The sequence below is a fragment of the Petaurus breviceps genome, unplaced genomic scaffold (genome assembly GCF_028583685.1).
Source record: "Petaurus breviceps papuanus isolate PSGF00001 unplaced genomic scaffold, PetGlider_PUasm1.0 164, whole genome shotgun sequence".
NCBI lineage: Eukaryota > Metazoa > Chordata > Mammalia > Diprotodontia > Petauridae > Petaurus > Petaurus breviceps.
Genome location: NW_027185735.1, coordinates 6,194,325 through 6,217,664, shown reverse-complemented (window position 1 = coordinate 6,217,664; position 23,340 = coordinate 6,194,325). Strand labels below are relative to the sequence as shown.

The 23,340-nt window shown below is 35.4% G+C and overlaps 1 protein-coding gene across 4 annotated transcripts in view; it reads left to right on the top strand.

The window, feature by feature from the left end:
• The window catches only part of RALGAPA1 (Ral GTPase activating protein catalytic subunit alpha 1), a 323,542-nt gene that overhangs the window by 168,479 nt on the left and 131,723 nt on the right, over positions 1 to 23,340 (top strand). For all 4 annotated transcript variants that reach the window (XM_069082259.1, XM_069082260.1, XM_069082261.1 and 1 more), the window contains 5 exons: positions 4,493 to 4,601; positions 5,927 to 6,037; positions 20,775 to 20,843; positions 22,293 to 22,427; positions 22,979 to 23,162. In XM_069082259.1, coding sequence (XP_068938360.1) covers positions 4,493 to 4,601; positions 5,927 to 6,037; positions 20,775 to 20,843; positions 22,293 to 22,427; positions 22,979 to 23,162 — 608 coding nt within the window. The remainder of the gene's footprint in view (positions 1 to 4,492; positions 4,602 to 5,926; positions 6,038 to 20,774; positions 20,844 to 22,292; positions 22,428 to 22,978; positions 23,163 to 23,340) is intronic.

Genomic DNA, 23,340 nt, shown 5'->3' with positions numbered 1-23,340 from the left:
TCTAGCCATAATTTCTTTTTCTCCATTCTTTATACATGGCACTCTATGCCCTGTCACTATACCTTTTTACTATACCTTAAAAGCATTGCCCTTAAAGCACACTCTCCTCACTTCTGTCTCATAAAATTTTTCTCGTTCTTCGAGGAAAAACTGAGGAACTACTGTTTACACTAAACTTTTCTCATTCTCCCAGGCCTGACCATCTTTCCAAGTCTCCCACTTTCTTTTTTTTTTTTTAAGCAATTGGGGTTAAATAACTTGCCCAAGGTTACATGGCCAGTTGTTTTGTGTGGGTGTTAAGTATCTGAGACTGGAACGGATCCCGGGTCCTCCCAACTCCGGGGCTGGAGCTCTTACTGTGCCACCTAAGTCGCCCCAAGTCTCCCACTTTCATATTCTCATTATTATCCTAGACTCCTCACTCACTCTTGCTCCACTTTCCCAGTCATTTACAGAATCTTGAGAAGTTTTTACCTTCACAGCATTTCTCATAGTTTATTACCCCTGTTCTCTACTCACACAGCTACTACCTTAGTTCAGAGTCCTTATCACTTCTAAACTAAACTAGATTATTGTACCAACCTTCTAATTGGTCTTCCTGACATTAGACTTTTCCCAGTTCAGTATAGCCTATATATTGCTTTCTTAAATACAGATCTTACCATATAACTTCCCTGCTCAGGAAACTCTAGTGGATTCCTATTACCTCTAGGATAAAATATAAACTTCTTTCTTTAGCTTTTAAAGTCCTACTAAGCCTGGCTTCAATGAACATTGCTCCCTGTCTCACACCCTGCAACCCAGCCCAACTGGTCTTCTGTTCTTTACGCAGGACACTTCATCCTCCACCTCCTTGCTTTTGCACTGTCCTCCATGCTTAGGATACATTTCCTCATTATTCTTTAAGATGAAACTCAGGCATCCTCTTGTTCATGAACCCTTTCCTCATCACCCCAACTGCTAGTGCCTTTCCTCCTAAGGTGCTAGACAGTACTTAATTGTTTTGTATATATTTTTATTTATTCACCTTAGATTTGCCTTGAATAAATTTTATATATACTTCTTGTCTCCCCATTAGAATGTAAATTCCTGGCTAATAAAGTTTTTTTTCATTCTTAGTTTTTGTATCCCTTCATCCTAACAGTGTCTGCCACAGACTAGGTGCTTAATAAATAATTTTAATTGATTTTTAGTGCCCTCTCTCCCCTACCTTGTGTTCAACTACCCTGTGTTTATTCTCTTTATATGTGAGTACATATTCATTTATATTATGTGCATACTATATATGTATACATATGTGTGTTTTCCAGGTATGTGTATGTCTGCATATGTTTATACAGACATCTCATGTACATTCTGTATAATATATGTGTGTATAAGTATGTGTGTGTATATATATACACACATACATACAGAGAGAGAGAGAAAGAGGGAGGGAGGAGAGAGGGGGTATGTGTGTATATGTCTCAGGAAGCATGGCATAATAAATAGAAAGATTACCTTGGAATCAGGAAGACTTATGTCCAAATCTTTCCTCTGACTGATATTATAGATCATCCCTAATATAGAGCAACTCACTTAACATCTTATTGCTCAGGGAAACTTTGTAAGATTTAAAGTTTCAGAGGAGGAACTGACCTGCCTTGATACAAGACAGTTTCCTCATCCAGAGATTTCCCTGTACCAGGGAAATCTCAAGTCCATTCCCTATCCATACACATACATCTGTGTGTGTGTGTGTATGTGTGTGTGTTATCTTTGTATTTGTATCCCAAGTGTTAGCACAGTGATTGGCACATAGTAGTTATTTAATAGATGTTCAGTTTATTGGTTGATTTGTTATAATTTGTAATTTTCTTTCTGTTTTATACCTCTGTCAAGCCCAGATCTTTTTAACTAATTACCAGCTCCTAGGTAGACAAACAGACAAGTAAATGAATGAATAAATGAATTTAGGGTGTACATGTATGTGTTTAATAAAACTAAACTATGGCAATTGGATCCAGTACCTAGCCGAAGTGTACTTGTCTTCTTATTGGATTTAAAAATAAGTCATTTCAGCTCTTTGACTGATTAATATTTCTACCTTTCATCTTGGCTGCAGGCATTTCTCATCCAATAGATGAATACCAGCAAAATTAGCTACAAAATAAAACATATAGATAACTTTTTAACCTTATCAAGAAAAAATCAGTGTGTGTTTCTTCCTTTCTAGTTGACATCAATTCTCCTTCCTAGGGATTTCAGCTTCAAAGTTTTAGGGGATTATTTTTTTTTTGGGGGGGGGGGAATGATGGGAATGATGAACTCAAGGTATCCTAGGCATGTGGACAGCTTTGCCAAAAGCCACAGTTATAGGCCAGACAACTATAAATTATAGTTATCTAGAGGCTAAAGGTATGAATAACACTACTTCTTGTAATTATAATTAAAAGAGAAAACACATCCGTTTTATAGATGAGAAAAAAGAACCTTTCTCTTGGCACTCCTGGTTATTGTCCAGAGTTTGTTGTGTTTTGCATTTCTTTAGTATTTCTTAGTTACCTTTTCCTGTAGCTAAATACCTGACTTTGAAACTAGAGTCCATGCGTTCTCTTTTGTCTGATTAATTCACCTGTCAGTGGGGGAGCATTGATAAGAATGAATGAGATAATGGTAACTCTTGTTATTCTGACAATGGAATTCTGACAACTATTTGATGGATTAATGGAAAAAAAATTATATTAAAGTTAGAGTACCTGGATTCAAATTGTGTCCTGTCAGTTGCCATTTTACCTGTGCACACAAAGTTGGCAATTAATGTTACCTTCTGAGCCTTAGTTTTCTTGTTGGTAAAATGAAGATGTTGGGCATTATGTCCTCCAGAGTTCTTTCTACCTCTAAATTATATGATCCTATGTGTATGTGTATGTACATGTATGTATGTATATATGCATACATATATACACATACATATACATACACAGCACATTATGTTTACAAAGCTTTTTATATACCTGATTCCACTTGATCTTCCCAGCAACCCTATATTGAAAGTAGTAGGGGTGGCCAGTTGGCTCAGCGAGTAAGAGGACTGGCCCCAGTATTGGGATGACCTGGGGATCGAATCCGGGCTTAGACACTTAGCACCACACCCAGAAATAACTGGCCGTGTAACCTTGAGCAAGTTACTTTACCCCAATTGCTTAAAAAAAAAAGTAGTACAAGTATTATTTTGCAAAAGAGGAAACTGAACCCCAGAGAGATTGTATAATTTACCTAATATTATACAATTTTATTTGTTTCATTAATTTTTTTTTTGCTTTTTGGAGGGCAATTGGGGTTAATTGACTTGCCCAAGGTCACACAGCTAGTTTTTGTATTAAGTGTCTGAGGCCAGATCCGAACCCAGGTCCTCCTGACTCCCGGGCCCATGCTCTATTCACTGCGCCCCCAGCCACCCCAAGATTATACAATTTTAAAATGATAAAATTGAGATTTAAATTCATGCTTTAGTTCCAAACTAGCCTAATAATCTCTTCATAGTAACTCTGTCATTCTAGAAGTAGTAAAAATAGTGGACAAAAAGAATTTTCAAAATTATCTTTCCTTATGTTGAGTTTTATGCATTTTTTTATAAATTCAAAATTCTGTATAATTCCTAAATATTAAATGATGGCTATTTATATTTGCTTTAGGAGGAAATATGATATGCCAAAGGGTAGCTAGTGCCACATTAGATTAGGCACTGAATTTAGAATTAGGAAGACTCCTCTTCCTGAGTTCAAACTAGGTCTCAGACACTTACTGGCTGTTGAACCATGGGGAAGTCACTTAACCCTGTATGCTTTAGTTTTTCATCTATAAAATGAACTGGAGAAGGGGCAAACCACTCATTATCTTTACCAAGAAAACCCCAAATGCAGTCACGAAGAGTTGGACACGACTTGAAAACAATTAACAACAAATGGTATACCAGAACGCCAGCATGGGGAAAATATACAACAGTTTGCTAATCACTATATGTAGAATACCAATATGAACTCCGTTGCAGTTCCAAAGCAAATATGATATTCACAGTTCAATTGGTTAACTCCAGTTTCTCTAAGGTATAAAGAAAGCATGCATCTAGTGTGCTAAATTTCTCGTGTAGCATTAGGCAACAGAACTTACATTCTAAAATTCTCCTTTTCTTGAAATTAGGCCATAAAAGGCCGTAAAAGAAAATACTTACTTTTATTAATCCATTGTCCTATGTAGGTCTCCCTGCCTAGAGAACAAACTATCTTTTATTTTTGGAGGGATTTATGTTTAGTTTATCAGTCTGCCTAATTTTTTACATGCCTCAATTTCATGTGATTAATGACAAAAAATATGATATTTGTTCACCTAATTTCTGGTGATATAGAAATCATAAATAACTTAATGTACTATATGTGCTGTAAGTTCTTTTGTAATTTTATTTAAAATCATACCTAGTTTTATACTAATACCAGTTGCCTGTTTTTTTCAGATGTGTTGCTCTCTGTAGTTTAGCAATTTGGATCTGTGAAGAATTAGTTCATGAATCTCATCATCCTCAAATTAAGGAAGCTCTGAATGTAATTTGTGTTTCCTTAAAGGTGAGATGCTTTTCAAAGACATTCCATCATACAATTGTAGGGAATACAGGTTTTGTTGTTGTTGTTGTTATTGTTTGGGGCACGGGGAAAACTTGGCCTATAGAAACTTTTCAAATATAGCACTTTGGAATTAGAGGAATAACATTTTACAAAATGATCATTATCATTTTCTCATTAAATTACATCTTCAATACTAACTCCTCCCTTAACAGTACTCCCAACTCTTAAAATGAAGGTATATCTTTCTGAAGGCCAGTTTCATCTTACCTTTCCTAACCTTCTGCTATGTGCCCAGAGTATTTGTGAATGGAAATACAGTGGAAACTAGCTATTTGAAATATAGGTAAAGCTTGATCAATTTTTTTTTCATCTTTGTCATGTATTCGCTTTCCTACATGCTGTTTTTTTTTCTAATCTCAGTTCCATATTTGACATGAATGATTTCCCATTAAAAGATCTTAATTGTAATTTTTATAGTCCAATTTAGCTCAGTGAAACTAAATTCACATGGTAGCAAGAGCAAGCTTTGATCACAAGTAGGAACATGCTTCTAGAATTAATGCCAATGAGAATAACAATAACTACTGTAAAAATATGTATTTATTGATAGTTCTGTTTTTGATGTGACCTAAATTTCTCACAGCTTTATTCCCACAACCAGTCCCAGAGGACTTTCCTTTATAAAGAAGAAAAATGCTCAGCAATAATAACCAGTATTTCAAAGAACTCTGAAATTATATACAATATTCTACATCCATAGTGTCCCCCTCCTCTGCAAAGAAATGTCTGGGAAGATGGAAATATCTTCTCATATATCTTTTTTGGAGTGGAGTCAAGCTCGGTCATTTTTCACAACATTCAGTTTTGATTGTTTTGTTTTTGTCATTCATTGTTCTATATTATTTTCCTGATTTTATTTACCTTACCTTTCATCAATTCGTTGTAGTCTTTCCATGTTTCATTATATTCATCATATTCATTGTTTTTTATGGCACAGCAGTGTTTTACCCATTAGTGAGGATTTAATAAATACTATTTTTTTAAAAAATGAATGAAAACAGCTAATTCTTTTTTCCATTATCATAGATAATAGGCTGTAGAGATAATATAAAAGAATACATAATCAACAGTTGTTTATATTTAGCTTGGTAACACATCATAGATATTTTTTGCACCGACATTCTTGTGAATGTTAAAATTATTTTACAATTCCTGAGCATGTGCAACCTGTCATCAGTAGATGGCAGTCCAGAAACATTTAAAATAACATCCGCATATGAATAGAGGTAAAACCCCATAAGTTATTCTTTTTTTTATTTTTTCAGTTTCCTAACAAAACTGTAGCCCATGTGGCTTGCAACATGCTTCATATGCTGATTCAGTATGTACATAGGCTTCAGATTTATCAGCCTGATTCCCCCTTGAAAATTATTCAAGTAAGTAATTTTTCATTTACTTTTTAATCTTGGTTTAGAAAATCTTGGAGTAAGGAAATGTCTTGATTTATTTTCCTTCAATTGAATAATATTGAGAATATAATTTAATCTTATCTATAAAATTGACAAAGTCATCAAGTCTTTTGGAATCAGAAGTCTTATTTTTTAAATCCCACCTCTGTTACGTACTACCTCTTTTTTATGTGGAAAATTCATGTAATGTCTCTTAGCTACTAGGAGTTTCCTCTACTAAATTTTAAATAGATTGTAGTCTGTGTTAATTCTCAGATTTCCCACACTACTGAAATCATAGATCTTTAGTGTATTTGCATATCTAATGACTGCTTTTGATGATAATAAAAATTGAAAAAGTTCTTTTCCAAGTTTTTCACTAAGCAATTTATATACGAACAAGTTGAATAAAGATTTTTAATCCATTTAAAAAAGAACCTTTAGTGGGGTAATTTATATTTCTGAAATGGAAGGATTGATTGCAAAATATTGGTGTGAGTACTCCTTCCACTGATGCAGATTATAACTTCTCTACAACTTAATAGATGGTCTTCCAGACTTTATATTTTAAGTAAAGAACAGCCAGAATGTTGGAGTAACAGGAAGCAGTGTAACTCAGTTCCCTCCTAAAACTGTTGCAATATAGATCTAAGAAATGTCCGTGATCAAGTAGCATTTTGTTTTGTTTTGTGTTTTTGGTTAATCCATAGAGAAATCCCTGTGGGTCTTTTTCTAGCCCAGGATCACAAATTTGGCTTACGTGCTAGCGACCAGGTCAGAAACTAAAAAACATTGGTGTGTGGGGATCTTGTACTCAGTCTTCTGAATGTGGCTGAAGCATTGTTGTAGCAGAGGGATTTAAATCTTAGCAGGCTTAGAAGGAGGGATAAGCAGGTAATTCTGTTGCTCTGAACGTGCTGAACTTTCCAGCTGGCTAATAGGAAGTTAGACCTAGCAACTATCTATTGGAGTCCCACCCTGGGGCACTTTGGAGTTATATTTTCTAGGCCTATACTAGAGTCTGGAACTTGGAAAGCTCAGGAAGGATCAGACCATTGAAAAATTGTAGCTCCCTAACCCAAACCACCTTGAGATCCTTGATCTCTCAGTACGCTGTGAATATGGTGGCAAGAGTCCTGATATGATAGGCCAGAACACAAAGTCCCAATGTGAGAATTAAAGATGGATAAAGGAGTAAAGAAAAAAATAAATAAAGAGCTATTATGATGCATAAGATACAAACTCAGAAGGAAAGAATAATTCTAAAACACCTGTGAGTGTTTTAGAAAAATACAGTGAAAAACATACCTTGGCCCCAAGATCATGTAGAATTCCTAGAAGAAATGAATCAGGACTTTAATATGTATATTATAAATTAAATGAAAGCAGTAGAGGAAACAATTGGAATAGAAATGAGAGTTTTAGGGGAAAGAGTTGGGGTGAGCATTAACAGTTTAATGCAAGTTTAACTGTTATTTCTGTCATTTCTTTATGTCATTTCTCTACTTTGGGACTTCTCTGACTTTTCCACCACATCCTAGGAAGCTGATTATTGGGAAACTTCATAATCCTGCAAGATCCTATCAGCCTTGTTATTCTACCCATCACTACAAACCACCCTATGTCCCTCTAATTCAAGGACGGAGCCATGAAATCCAAAACCTTAATTTAAGTAGGGGAGGTTAGAATTTCATTTCATTCCTCACCCAGCTGCATATTTTGGGAAATCTCTTGAGTTCTACCATACCCCCAGTTGAGGACCTTTACTATTTCAGCTTCCTTTTGTGTGTTGTCTTTCTGAAATAGATTATAATCTCCTTGAGGGCAGGAACTCTCTTTTTGGTATTTGTATCCTTAGTATTTAGCACATAGTAGGTGTTTAATAAATGTTTATTGATTACTTGATATCAGTAAGAGGTACAAAGCCTTACCCAAAGTAACAAAATCCTTGAAAATTAGAATGGATCAGGCAGAAGTTAATAATGCCATAGGACCACAAGAAATACTAAAAGTCAAAAGACTGAAAAAAAAATAGAAAATGTAAGATTTCGCGTCCAAAACAACAAACCTGGAAAACTATTAAAGGAGAATCATTTGAAAACCATGACCAAAGGAATACCCTCTCTATCACATTTCAAGAAATCATGAAAAAAAAAAAAACCTGCCCAGACATGTTTAGAACAAGAGGTTGAAAAGAAAATAGAATCTACTGATTACTTCATTAAAAAATCCCTACAATGAAAATGGTCAGGAACATTATAATCAAAACCCAGTTTCCATATTAAAGAAAAAGATACTCTAAGCAGGTAAGAGAAATCAGTCAGCATTACACGATACAACCTTGAACACAACAGGATTATTGGTGAAGGAGAGTATAAAAGGAATGAAAGAAAAGGTAAGTGCAATTGGAATCTCAGTGAGGGGAAGAGAAGAATAAGAGAAAGGGGATTGATAGGCAGAGATTCTAGTCTAGTGCACTGGAGCTGAGCACACTCTTCTCAAATGACCCTCTGTAAATAGGGGACAGGGAATATAGAAACAAAAAGATGTAAGAATGGAGAGAGGTAAACAATTAACAGTCATAGCTATGAATGTGATTAATTTATGTGATTAATTCACTCATAGAGTGGAAGAGTATAGCAGAATGATTTAGAAAGAAGAATCTAGTAATATATTGTTTATGAAAAATAAGAAATGTAAAGATTCATACAGTGAATTTTGCTAGAGCAAAATCTTTTAGGATATGAATAGAATTTTAGAAAAATTTCATTTGATACATTGCTAATGCATAGAACTCTTATATAATTGACCTTGTATTGGAACATTAAAACTTTACAAAAATGGAGAAAAGTAGAAATATTAAGCGCAATCTTTAATGAACAAAATACACTGAAAATAAAATTTTAGAGGATCTTTGTAGAAAGGATGAAAAGTGAAATAATCCTAAGGAATTAGTGTGTCCAAGGACATATCTTAGAAATGATAGGTGATTTCATTAAAGATAATCAGTGAGAAAACTTATACCAAAAATGTTGGGATGAAGGAAATTTTATACTTCTAAACACTTTCATGCACAAAAGAAAGTAGCCAGGCAACAAATTAGGCAGGCAGCTAAAAAAAAAAAAAAAGCAAATCTAGAAAAACAACAAATTAAAAATAAAACTCCAAATAGAAATGTTGAAAAGCAAAAAAGAGATCAATAAAATAAAAGTTTAAAAGATCAATAAAATAAAATTTAAAAGAAATACTTTGAACTAGTTAGTTAATAAAGCTAAGAGGTATTTTTAATTCAATAAAATAGATAAACTATTAGCTATTTTGATTTTTAAAAGTAACAGGAAAATCACTATATTAGAAGCTGTTTTGTACAGCTATATGGCATAAAACAAACACTTTAAATGAAATAGTAAATATTTGCAAAACTACAAAATGCTCAAAAAAATAACAAACAAAATTTTTTTTCATTTTTCAAATGCTTTATTAACTTCTGATTTACATCATTCATTTCCACAAGATTTTGAGTTACAAATTTTCTCCCCGTTTTTCCCCTACCCACTGCCCCAAAATAGCAGTCCCATAGGATATCCCCTCCTCCAATCTGCTCTCTCCCATATTTTCTCCCTTACCCCTTTCGACTTTTCCAGTAGGGCATGGTGGATCTCTATGCCCCAGTGCCTGTATATCTTATTTCCCAATTACATGTAAAATAGTATTAATAATAGTGTGTGTGTATATATATATGTTTAAACATTTGATTTTAAAAATTTGAATTCAAGATTCATTCCCTTCCTCCCTTGCCACCCACCCTTACTGTTAAGATAAGCAGTTCAGTATAGGTTGCACATGTGTAGCTAATGCAAAACAATAACATGGTAGATATATTGTAAAAGACTGACTATATTTCCCTCCCTCCTATCCCACCTTCCACCTGTTCTATTCTCTACTTTGATCCCGTCCCTTTTCGAAAGAGGATGCTTCCAACTTCCTCCCCCGCCCCCAGCCTGCCCTCCCTTCAATCATCCCCCCTCTCATCCCCTTCCCCCCTACTCTCCTGTAGGGTGAGATACCCTATTTAGTATGTATTTCATTCCTTCCCCAAGCCAAATTCAATGAGAATAAGGTTGACCCTTTTGCCTTCCTATTCTTCCCTTCCATTGTAACCATTTTCCCTTGCCTCTTCTTTATGAGATAGTTTACTCCATTCTGTCTCTCCCCATCTCCTCTCTTTATATTCCTCTCTCACCTCTTAATTTCACCTTTTAAGTATCATCCCTTCCTGTTAAATTGGTCCTGTACCCTCTATCTATGTATACCTGTAAACATATATGCACACATTCACATATGTATTCATATGCCCGTATACCCTCATATGTAGACATATATATATATATTTCTGTTCCCTTCAACTATTTTCATACTGACAAAAGTTTCATCAATTACAATTATTGTTTTTCCATGTAGGAATGTTAGTAGTTCAACTTAGATAAGTTCCTTATGATTTCTTTTCCCTGTTTACCTTCTCATGCTTCTCTTGCTTCTTGTATTTGAATGTCAGATTTTCTATTCAACTCCGGTTTTTTCATCAAGTATGCTTGAAAGTCCTCTATTCCACTGAATGACCATATTTTCCCCTGAAACATAATACTCAGTTTTGCTGGGTAGGTGATTCTTGGTTTTAATCGCAGCTTCTTTGACCTCCGGAATATCATATTCCAAGCCCTTCGATCCCTCAGTGATCGAAGCTGCCAGATCCTGGGTTATCCTGATTGTGTTTCCACAGTATTCAAATTGTTTCTTCCTGGCTGCTTGTGATATTCTCTCCTTAATCTGGGAATTCCAGAACCTGGCTATAATATTCCTAGGAGTTTTCTTTTTGGAATCTTTTTCAGGAGGTGATCAGTGGATTCTTTCAACCTCTATTTTGCCCTCTGGTTCTGAAACCTCAGGGCAGTTTTTTTTTTTTAGAACTTCCTGGAAGATTTCTAGGTTTTTACTTTGATCATGGCTTTCAGGTAGTCCAGTAATTTTTAAATTATCTCTCCTGGATCTATTTTCCAGGTCAGTGGTTTTTCCCATGAGATATTTCACATTGCCTTCTATTCTTTCATTTGTTTGGATCTGTTTAACAGTATCTTGATTTCTCATAAAGTCCTTAGTTTCCATTTGCTCCAGTCTAATTCTGAAGCAATGATTCTCCTCATTGAGCTTTTGAGATTCTTTTTCCATCTGGCAAATTTGGATTTTTAAGGCATTCTTCTCCTCATTACCTTTTTGAGCCTCTTTTGCCATTTGAGTTATTTTTTAAGGTGTTATTTTCCTCAGTCAGGCTGTTAACTCTCATTTCGTAATTTTCTTGCATTGTTCTCATTTCTCTTCCCAATTTTTCCTCCACTTCTCTTATCTGGTTCTTAAGGTCTTCTGTTGCCTGTAACCAGCTTGTATTTTCCTTTGAAGCTTTTGGTGCAGGAGTTCTGGCTTCATTGTCTTCCTCCTTTTCCATGCTTTGCTCCTTTTTGTCCCCAAAATAGAAGTCTAATGTTGGAATCTTCATTCTGCTTTGTTTTCTTTGCCTGGTCATGTCGCCCCTCAGTCACTTGACCTCCTGGGCTTTTTGCCACGGTAGGACTCTGCCACCAGACAGGGGAGCTTTCGTCCCAAACACTGGGGTTTTCTCAGCTGCCGGAGGTATTAGATGGGTGCCCTCTCTGAGGCCTCCACACGCTCTGGCAAGCTGGATACACGCCCCAGGACCTCCACCCTAGACTGCAATCCATATACAAGCAGGTTAAAGCAAGTGCAATTACCCCTTACACTGGTCGCTTGGTCCCCCTACACTTTGCAGGCCAGGAGCTGAAGCTGCCATGTGGGGCTTGCTGGCTGTGCAGGTGTCTCAGCGGCTTCTCGCCCTGGGGGCAAAAGCTGACGCACTCCCACTTACTAGGTCCCAAAGTCCAGACTGCACTGACCTGTCACTTTTTCCTTTGCATCTGTGTGTTGATATTTCTGGAAACGGCCACAGCTGTTGCTGATCTGGGGTCCTTCCTGCCAGCGGCTGGTCAGGCCTGCCCCTGGGACTAAAACCTCCACCTGGTGGGCCTGGGCTCAGCTCCCAGATCGCTGTGCTGGCCGATTCCTGCCGGCCTGCCGGGCTGTCCTCAGCGGAAGGTTAGCTTCTCTGTGTCATTTTGTGGGTTCTGCATCTCCAAAATTTGTTCAGAGTCCCCTTTTTACATTGAATGGGTAAGATGGAAGCTGGAGCCACTCAGAGGTTGTGCTTCTACTCTGCCATCTTGATTCCGCCCCCCAGACAAACAAAATTTAAACAACAGAACTTCAGAAAAATTGAATAAGCTATAAAGGAACTTATGTTTGAGGAGAAAAGGGAGACAGACAGGATCAAAAGGATTTCCAAGTGACCCTATCAAATATTCAAAGAACAATTCCATTATTATACAGAATGTGTACCAAAATGGGAAAAGAAAGCATCCTGACAAATTTCCTATATGATGCAAATATGATCTTGATACTTAAACCCGTAAGTGTGGAGATAGAGAAAGAATCTAATTTCTTTTTTTTAAAAAGCAAGTCTAAAGGAATATGATCCCCAATAAATAATAATGCAAAACTTTAAGTAACATAATAGCAAAGAGGTTACAGCAAAGAGTATATATTATATACTATTAGTTGAATTTTTACCAGTAATCTAGGATTGGTTCAATGTTAGCAAAAATATAAACCTCATTCACCATATTAATGAGAAAAATAAAAATGTATGATTCGGTAGAGTCAGAAAAAGATTCTGACAAAATTTATCACCATTTGTGCTTCAAAACAAAACATTAGAATTAAATTAATCTTCCCTTAACATGGTATTTAAAACCAAGTACTTGTATTATCTGTGAAACACGTAGAGTTTTTCAGAAAGATCACTCACTGAAAGCAAGGCTTTATTATTACCATTTATTTTTCCCATTAATACCATCGCTTTTTAATAATGCTAAAAATGCTAGCCTCAGCAGTAATACCAGAAAAAAAATTAACAGAACAAGCATAGCTAAAGATGAAATAAAATTATCACTTTTTGCAGATATTTTTTACTTAAGAGAACCCAAAAGTGTTATCTAAAAACTAATTTGAAACAGTAACTGAGACATAGCCACAGTGAAAATTTGCTTTGCTTGACTATGCATATATTAGAAGAGTTTCATTTTGCTTTCATCCAAGAAAATTGGCAAGTTGCCCTAATTGATTTTTTCCACAAAAACGTTTAGTATGTTCTGCTGTTTCAGATATGTTGAAAAATTATTCATCAAAATTGTCAACTACAACACAGATCTTTGTAAACTTCTATCTAGTCCAGGTATACTTTTCATCTTTCTTTTCCTTAGTGCCCTTTCTACTTACTTGTGGAATTATCTGGAATTATGATGTCAGTGTTCAGTTTGGCAGCCCCACTTTCATCGCTATGGAAATTTTGACACATCTTTTCATATTTTTATCTGGTGTCCTCCACCCAATTTCATCTCTAGTGCTTTCAGAATGATCTTAAATGATGAAACTTGTTTTCTCTGTACTGTATTTTGCTATTTGATGAGGTAGTATTGTTTGTAATCTTCCACTGGCTTCCATAAAATGTTACAAACAAGCTTATATTCTAAACTGTTGTTATCCTTTATGATGACAATAAGATATGTTATCATATCTTTTTTTTTTTTAAGCAATCGGGGTTAAGTAACTTGCTCAAGGTTACATGGCCAGTTATTTCTGGGTGTGGGGGTGAGTATCTGAGCCCGGATTTGATCCAGGTCATCCCGACACTGGAGCCGGTGCTCTTACTCGCTGAGCCACCTGGCCGCCCCTAAGCAATTGGGGTTAAGTAACTTGCTCAAGATTACACGGCCAGGAGTTTCTGGGGGGTGCTAAGTGTCTAAGCCTGGGATTCGATCTCCAGGTCTTCTCAACACTGGAGCCTGTGCTCTTACTCGCTGTGCTACCTGGCCGCCCTGATGTTATCATATCTTTCAGCTTTTCAAGATCAAGTGTTTGCCTGCTGAAGAGTTCTTTTTGGTGTCCTCATTTGCTTTTGATTTGTATCAGTTAAACTTCATATCTTCCTTATTTTATTTCTAATTTTTCAGCATTAAAGGCTTATTTTAATGGATTATACTGGGATTGACTTAGTTGCACACCACATCTTAATTTAATTCTCATTTTGTATTGATTTTGTGCTTTGCTTTAAGAAATCATTGGTCAGACTATACACAGCTGATTCAGAAATTATTCTCACATAGATAACCATTTGTTTCCTATCAGAAGAATCAAATAATTTTTTGTTATATTTTTCAATGCTATCTTATCTGGCACTTCCAGCTCTCCTTTAAAAAGTATTCATTATCCTTAGGCATGAGGTTTCTTGTGTTTGACATTTTTTTTTAAATCCTGATATATTTTTCCATGTATTTCTCATTGTCCTCCCATATGCTCAGCTTTACATTCAAGCCACCAAGTATTTTTTAAATTTATTTACTCATTTTTTAGTTTTCAACATTCATTTCCACAAAGATTTTGAGTTAAAAATTTTCTCCCCATCTTTCCCTTCCTCTCCACTCCAAGATGGCAAGCACACTGAATCCTTCCCCCAATCTGTCCTCTCTTATATCCTCCCCTATCCCTGCCCCACCTCTCCCCACCTTACTCTCTTGTAGGGCAAGACGGATTTCTATACCCCATTGCCTGTATATCTTATTTCCTGGTTGTATGTAAAAAACAGTTTTTAACATTTGTTTTTAAAACTTTAATTTCCATATTCTTTCCTTTCTCTCCTCACCCACCACCACTGGGAATACAAGCAATTCAATATAAGTTGTACATGTATAGTTATACAAAACATTTCCATAGTAGTTATATTGTTAAAGACTAGTGTATTTCCCTCCATCCTGTCTTGTTCCCCATTTATTCAATTTTCTCCTTTGACCCTGTCCCTTTTCAAAAGTGTTTGCTTCTGACTACCCTCTCCCCCAATCTGTCCTCCCTTCTGTCATCTCCCCTCTTATCTTCTCTCCCCCTTCTTTCCTGTAGGGTAAGATTCCCAATTGAGTGTGTATGTTATTCCCTCCTTAAGCCAAATTCATTAAGAATAAGGTTGACCCATTCACTTTCACCTTCCTGCTCTTCCCCTCCATTGTAACAGTTTTCTCTTGCCTCTTTTATGTGAGATAATTTACTCTATTCTATTTGTCCCTTTCTCCTCCCAATATATTCCTCTCTCACCTTTTAATTTTATTTTTTAGATATTATCATCCCTTCATATACAACTCATCCTGTGCCCTCTGTCAATATATACATGTACACACATATACAAGCACACATACATATATATATATGTATACACATATATATTCCCTTCAACTATCCTCATACTGAGAAAAGTCTTATGAGTTACAATTATTGTTTTTCCATGTAGGAATGTAAATAATTCAGCTTTAATGAGTTCCTTATGACTTCTTTTTCCTCTTTACTTTCTCTTGCTTCTTTTATTTGAAAGTCAAATTTTCTGTTTATCTCTGGTCTTTTCATCAAGAATGCTTGAAAGTCCTCTATTTCATTGAATGTCCATATTTTCCCATGAAGCATTATACTCAGTTTTGTTGGGTAGGTTATTCTTGGTTTTAATCCTAGCTCCCTTGACCTCCATAATATCCTATTCCAAGCCCTTTGTAGAAGCTGCTAGTCTTGTGTTATCCTGATTGTGTTTCCACAATACTCAAATTGTTTCTTCCTGACTGCTTGTAATATTTTCTCCTTGACCTGGGAATTCTGGAATGTGGCTATGATATTCCTAGGAATTTTCTTTTTGGAATCTTTTTCAATTTCTGTTTTTCCCTCTAGTTCTAGAATATCAGGGCAATTTTCCTTGATAATTTCTTGAAAGATGGTATCTAGGCTCTTTTTTTGATCGTGCCTTTCAGGTAGTCCAATAATTTTGAAATCATCTCTCCTGGATCTATTTTCCAGGTCAATGGTTTTTCCATTGAGATATTTCACATTGCCTTCTATTTTTTCATTCATTTGGATCTATTTTATAGTGTCTTGATTTCTCATAAAGTCATTAACTTCCATTTGCTCCAGTCTAATTTTGAAGGAGTTAATCTCTTCCGTGAGTTTTTGAACTTCTTTTCCATCTGGCAAATTCAGCTGTTTAAGGCATTCTTCTCCTCATTGGCTTTTTGGGCCTCTTTTGCCATTTCAGTTAGTCTATTTTTTAAGGTGTTATTTTCTTCAGTATTTTTTGGGTCTCCTTTGGCAGGCTGTTGACTCTCTTTTCATGATTTTCTTGTATCATTCTCATTTATCTTCCCAATTTTTCCTCTACTTCTCTTACTTGATTTTCAGAATCCTTCTTGAGCTCCTTCATGGCCTATAACCAATTTATATTGTTCTTGGAGGCTTTTGATGCAGGAGTTTTGACTTTGTTGTCTTCTTGTTCTATGTTTCGATTGTCTTTGTCACCAAAAAAGGATTCTATAGTTTGATTACACTTCCTCTGTTTGCTCATCTTGCCAGCCAATTTCTTGACTTTTGAGCTCTTTGCCATGGTAGAACTCTGCTTCCAGAGTAGAGAGTACTGTGTCCCAAATTTCTGGGGTTTTTCGCAGCTTTTGTCAGAGCTTTTTCTAGTGACCTGCCTCAAAACTGTGTTATGCCTCTCCATAGTTTTAACAAGCTCTGCCACAGTAGCACTCCTCATCCCAGGACTGCCACCCAAGACTTTGACCCAGATCCAAGCAGGTCAAAGCAAGAGCAATTACCCTCTGAATGTTCGCTTGGTCCCCCTACTAACTGTAGGCGTGGAGCTCAGCTATGGCAGATGCAGCTGCCTGACACCCCAGGGGCACATTCTTTTCTCACCCAGTTCCAACAGAGTTTCCCACCGACCTTTTACTTTCTGTTTGACATTTATGGATTGAGAAGTCTGGAAACCTCTGCAGCTGCCAGTGAATCAGTCACCTGAAGTGTGCTCCAGCTGGTCTGGGCTGAGTGTATGGGGCAGCTCAGATCATTCAGGACTGCGCTCCACTCCCAGCTCATAGATAGACTCTTCTTCTCAGCCTGCCAGGTTGCCTTCAACAGGAGATTTATTTCTCTCTGTCACTTTGTGGGTTCTGTAACTCTAAAATTTATTTAGAGACTTTTTTTTACAGATATTGGAGGTGGTTGGAGCTCAAGCAAGTTCCTGCTTTTACTCCACCATCTTGGTTCTGCTCCCCCCCAAGCCACCAAGTATTAAGGTGTATGTTGATTTGATTTGAAGTGTTGTATTAAAGTTTTCACAGAACTTCTCTGACACCTTATCTTCTCTGAGAGATGTTAGCATGAAAGTTGCACTAATTTTATGTTTGTTGTCTTTTTGCTTATGCTCATTATCAAAAATGAAAGAGAAGATGATCAGGCCTCCCTGGAATTGATATTTCTTGTCACCGTGGTATGAATAAAGAAACCACTCCATCGTTTCCTTTGCTTTTCCAAGGAACCATCTTCCCATTTATCTGCAATTTCCATATAGTTTCTCATTTTCTAGATAATGGAAATATCAATAGGGTATTTTGCTTAAAAAAAAAATTCACAGGCGTTTTGCAGCAAGCTCCAATTTTTCCCCTCCTCATCTTACATCACATCTGACTTCTGCCACCATCTCTTCCTTCACACTTAACTCACACAATGAGATGGTCAATCTCCTTGCCAAGGCAAGGCAACACCATGACTTGTGTTCACTAGTTATTCAGTTTCATCCTATATTCTGCAACAGATTGCCCCCTCTGTCATTGCTGCTTAGTCTCAACCTTTCTACTGGGTCTTTTCCTGCTCCCTACAACATGCCCATTTCTTTCCCATCCTCAAAAAATTCTTGTTTCATCCATCCATCCCTACTAGCTGTTGTCCTGTATCTCTCCTCAGTGTTGTGGCTAAACTCCTTGAGCAGGTCATCTATAACTTCCACATCCTTTCTTCTCACTCTTATTTCTTTGTCGTCTAACTTTTTACCTCCTCATTGAACTAGAAGTCTCCAAAGTCACCTGTAATTACTTAATTGCTAAGTGTAATATCTTTTTTTCATTCCTCATCTTTTTGACCTCTCTGTAGCCTTTGATGCTATTGATCATTCTCTTCTTCTTGATGTTCTCTTAGTCTATTTATTTTTGGTTTGTTTTAGGGGTGTGTGTCTGTGTGTCTATATGTCTGTGTCTGTGTGTCTTTGTGTCTGTGTGTGACCTAATGCTCTTTCCTGGTTTTTCTGACAATTCCTTTTCTGTCTTGTTTGCAGGATGTTTATCCAGGTTGCACCCATTAACTATTCTTCACTCCCTATAAAAAACCATACACACTTTACGTACATAAAATATTACTTCTCTTAGTAATGTCATCAGCTGCAGTGCAGCTGATTTTTATCTCTCTGTGGATAACTCTGAGATTTCTTTGTCCAGACTTTGTAACTTTCCTGTCTCACATTTCCAACTACCTCTTAGGTATCTTGAATTCAGTGTTTCATTAACTTTTTAAATTCAACTTAACCAAAACTGAACTCATTATCTTTTCTCCAGATCCCTCCTCTTCCTTATTTCCCTGATACCTTTGATGGCACTACCATCCTCCCAAGTGATTCAGGCTTACAACCTGGAATTCTTCACTCTTATCACCCTCCATATCCAATCAGTTGGCCATGTCCTTTGAGACTTATCTTTATAACATCTCTTGTATATTCCCCCTTTTCTCTGACAGTGCTACCACCATTGTGTAGGTCTTTATCACCTCACATTTGAGCTATTAATAATACCCTGCCTTTTGTTTTACTTTGCTTACCCTCTCTTCTCACTCTTGTCCATTCTACACTCCGATATTAAATTGATTTTCCTAAAGTACAGGTGTGACCATGTTATCCCTTCCCACCTCCCTCCATCTGCTTATGAAGGAAAAGAAAGGAAGATAGGTAGATACATAGATGAAAAATTTTTATATTTTATAAGCATAGTCAAGTAAAGCAAAGTCCCACATTGGCCACATCCAAAAATGCATTCATCATTCTTCGTTATTCCATCATTTCTCTTTGATGAGGTGGGCAACTTCATCAGTTCTCTGGGATCATGGCTAATTGTTTAGATTTAAATTGCTTATTAACAATTATTGAATATTAAGTACATGCATGGAAATTATAAATGTAAACTTTACACAAATAATTGTAATTACCTTTCTGAAGATGTATTCTGACTCATCATTTTTATAGAGAGAAAGTGGTTCTTCTCCCAGTTGGGTGGCAATTCACACATTTCTCAATTTCATATCAGAATTTTCACCAAGAGGTGATTTTGGGTCAGAAATCCTCTGTAATGCATAGAGACGGTGTCCACTTGATATTTGAATAAGATTTATAGATAGAAGAGGTAGAACCATTTTAAAATGTGGCCCATATGCAGATTATTCTGCATTGTAATGTAAATTTTTCTTTGAATCAATTTTTCCATTTTACTAAATATAGGCAGACTATGCAGAGAAGGAAACAAGAATTATTACCTTCACAAATTTAGATGAGGAACTAAAGCACAAAATACTGAAACAGTTCAATAATGGTTGCCTAATTATAGAACAGGAAATAGGCCTTTTAAAAATTGTACATATTAAGAAAACTGTAAATTCATAAATATACTATGTTTTCCAAATATGTCAGTTGCACTGAAGCAGTAATTTACAAAATTTTTTTGAATTCACCTTTAAAACTTGAAACCATGTGAGAAAACCAGACCCATTCAATATATATGTCCAATAGAAATGAAAAAGTTAATGATGTGGGCTATTTGTTATTGAGAAAGTGGTGGTTTTGGGACATTTCATTTTTTGTTCTTGTTTTTTTAAATCACCAATAATCTTTTTCTTATGGTATTACAACTTAATATTGTGGGAAATTTATTGATGTAAAGTTAATTTCACATTATTGCTGTAGGTGGCACAGTCAGAGTGACTGGACCTGGAGTCAGGAAGATTCATGTTTCTGAATTCAAATCTGGCCTCAAAACACTTACTAGCTGTGTGATTCTGGGCAAGTAACTTAATACTGTGTGCCTCAAGTTCCTCATCTATAAAATGAACTGGAGAAGGAAAGAGCAAGCCATTTTAGTATCTTTGTCACGAAAACCTCCTCTCAAAAAAAAAAAACAAAATAAAGGGAGCATCTAGGTGTTGCAATGAATAGAGCATTGGCCCTGTAGTCAGGAGGACCTGAGTTCTAATCCAGCCTCAGACATTTGACCGTTAACTAGCTGTGTGATGTTGGGCAAGTTACTTAACCCCAATTTCCTTGCCTTGCCTTCCCCCCTCCAAAAAGAAAAAAGAAAACCCCAAAGGGGGTCATGAAGAGTCAGACAGTACGGAAAAATCACTGACTGAAAAAAATAATTTTCACCTTGATAACTTTAGTGATTTTAGATGGTATCTGTACTTTGTTTAATTTTGCTTGTATATATTTGTATATGTATATGTAGAACTGCAAAAATTGATTACATGTTTGAAATTTGAAGGTGCTTATGGAAATTGCCATTTTTAAAATGATTGAATGCTTGTATAATCATGGTACATATTAATAATCAGTTTTGAATTATACTATTTAATAATTATAATTTGAAGTATTTTCATTAATTAGATTTTAAAAGAAAAATAATTTTTTCTTTGTCCATAGATATTGATAGCCACTGTTACTCATCTTTTACCCAGTACAGAAGCCTCATCTTATGAAATTGACAAAAGGGTAATTGAGCACAGCTAATTTTTAATATGTTATAAATTGAAGTTTTAAATATTTATTTTCATAAATACTTTGCGTATCTGTGGATGTGGACTCATACTCTTATAAATATATGATTTATAATATATATACTAACATTTTATAATATATTAATATAGTTTCTCTTTAATAATTAAATTGATTTTCATGTCAGCCTTTGTTCATATCTGTTCATGAAGTTTTCAAAATATAAAGCATTATTTAGAAATTTGTAATAAATTGGACTGTTTTTTTGGACCCATTCTTCAAAATATTGACTTTTGGGAATGCATATGTTGATTTGGTGTGTTAAATTAGACATTTCCAGTTAGAAATGCCAACATATCGAGTACATATTGAGTTTGAATTGTAACTCTGAAGAAAAAAATACTACTTTCTACTTAGTTTCCAAGATTACTAGTTGTGATCTTCATATAATTTGCCATATGGAGGTTATCATTTCATGTTCCATATTGAGTGGGGGAAAACATTTTTTAAGTTCAGTTTTTTAAAATTTAAAAAGACCAATGTTTAAAAGTTTCTTTGGTGAAAATAAACTGCATTTGAAAAAGTGCTGGAAAGTTTTTTTTAATTTGTTTTTTCCTCCTAAGAGACTTAATATTTGTGAATCAACATGGCAAAAACAAGCAGTTAAAGCACATAAGAAAAATATTTCAGATATATGGCCTTGGTAGGCTTAATAGAGCATCCCATTATTTCTCAGTCTATCTTTCTATTCTTATTATGTTATTCCCTTTTGCACATTTTGTATCAAGCCAAATTGTACTTCTCAGTCACTTACACATGGCCCTCCATGTCCCACCTCCATTCCTGTGCACTGACCATGTTCCATGCTTTCATGCACTTCCTCCTCATTTATACCTCATAGAATCCATGACTTCTTTCATGACACAGTTTTAAATGCTATCTTTTACCCAAAGCTTACCCTAATTCCCCCTCTAGTAGTACCTATCTTCATCTTGTATTTAAGTACTTTATATTTATTTTTATTCTGCATGCATTTATTCTGTACATATACATGTACATATGTGCACATCTGTATGAATTTTGTATATCTATGTTGTATCCTCCAGTGCATAGCACCTACCTGGCACATGGTAGGTGCTTAATAAATGCTTATGGCTTGATTAATGTTTATCCATTTTAAAGATATTTTTATACAATGTAGACAACTTTAAAATTCTAATTTGTTTTATTTTGTTGTCTTTAATCTGTATGATCAAGTCCATCTCTACTCATCTTACCTGAATTTTTAAAATTCAGTACTTTCTATATATTCTTTGTGGTGTTTGACTTATTTTTGCTGAAGACTGAAGCTTCACTAATGAAACTGTAAACTAAAGAATAATGGGGGGGGAATTTCATGATCCTGTTATTTATGGAATGTATAATGAATAAAATTCTCTGTTACAGTTGGTGGTATCATTACTTTTGTGTTTATTGGACTGGATCATGGCCTTACCTTTAAAGACACTACTCCAGCCAGTTCATACAACAGGAACTGAAAATGATAAAACAGAAAAATCTGTCCTCAATTGTATTTATAAGGTATTCCTGCTTGAATATTTCTTTGGTAGCCACAATATATTACTTTAATCCCTAGATAAACAAACATTTGTTTTGCACTTATTGAGTGAGAATTTTAAAATCCTTTTTTTTTTTTTTTGCTAAAATTTTGAGAATTTGGGCCCTTATTTGATACTTAGAGGCATTAGTTAAACTTCACTTCTGTTATCTTGAAGTGGTTCTTTTTGCCTTGCTTGATAAATTTGTTGAATTAAGGAACTAAAAAAGTTTTTAAGAGGGAGACAAGGTAAAACAATATGTGGCATACATAAATAGATTAGAGTTCCACTCAGCTCTATTACTAACTGGATAATTTTGGGAAAAAATTTAACCTCTCTACCCTTTGCATTTTCCTTATTTCTAAAACCAGGAGATTGGAGTAGACTTAGATGATATCCAAGATTCACTATAAACAGATTCTGTCATCCTAAATGCTAACAAGTTTAATTTTCTTATAAACTTGCTTCTTTTTTTTCTTCTTTTAGTACTTAAGTTGAAAAATAAAACGTTACATTGATTTCCTGTGCTTTTAGGTTCTTCATGGGTGTGTTTATGGAGCTCAGTGTTTCAGCAATCCTAAATATTTTCCCCTAAGTCTCTCTGATTTGGCTTCAATTGATTATGATCCTTTCATGCATTTGGAAAGTCTGAAAGAGCCTGAACCTCTTCATTCCCCTGATTCAGAACGATCTTCAAAACTCCAGCCAGTCACAGAAGGTACAGTGATGAATTGTGTTCAGAACAGACTTGCTTAGTGTTTTCTCACTGCACAATTTTAGGGGATGGAACAATAGGAGTGAAATATTTGGGCCTTATTAAGTGATAAATCGAAATATCTTATGGCATGATTTTGTTATTTTAAAACATAACTTCAAAAGATGATAGTTAAAGTAGA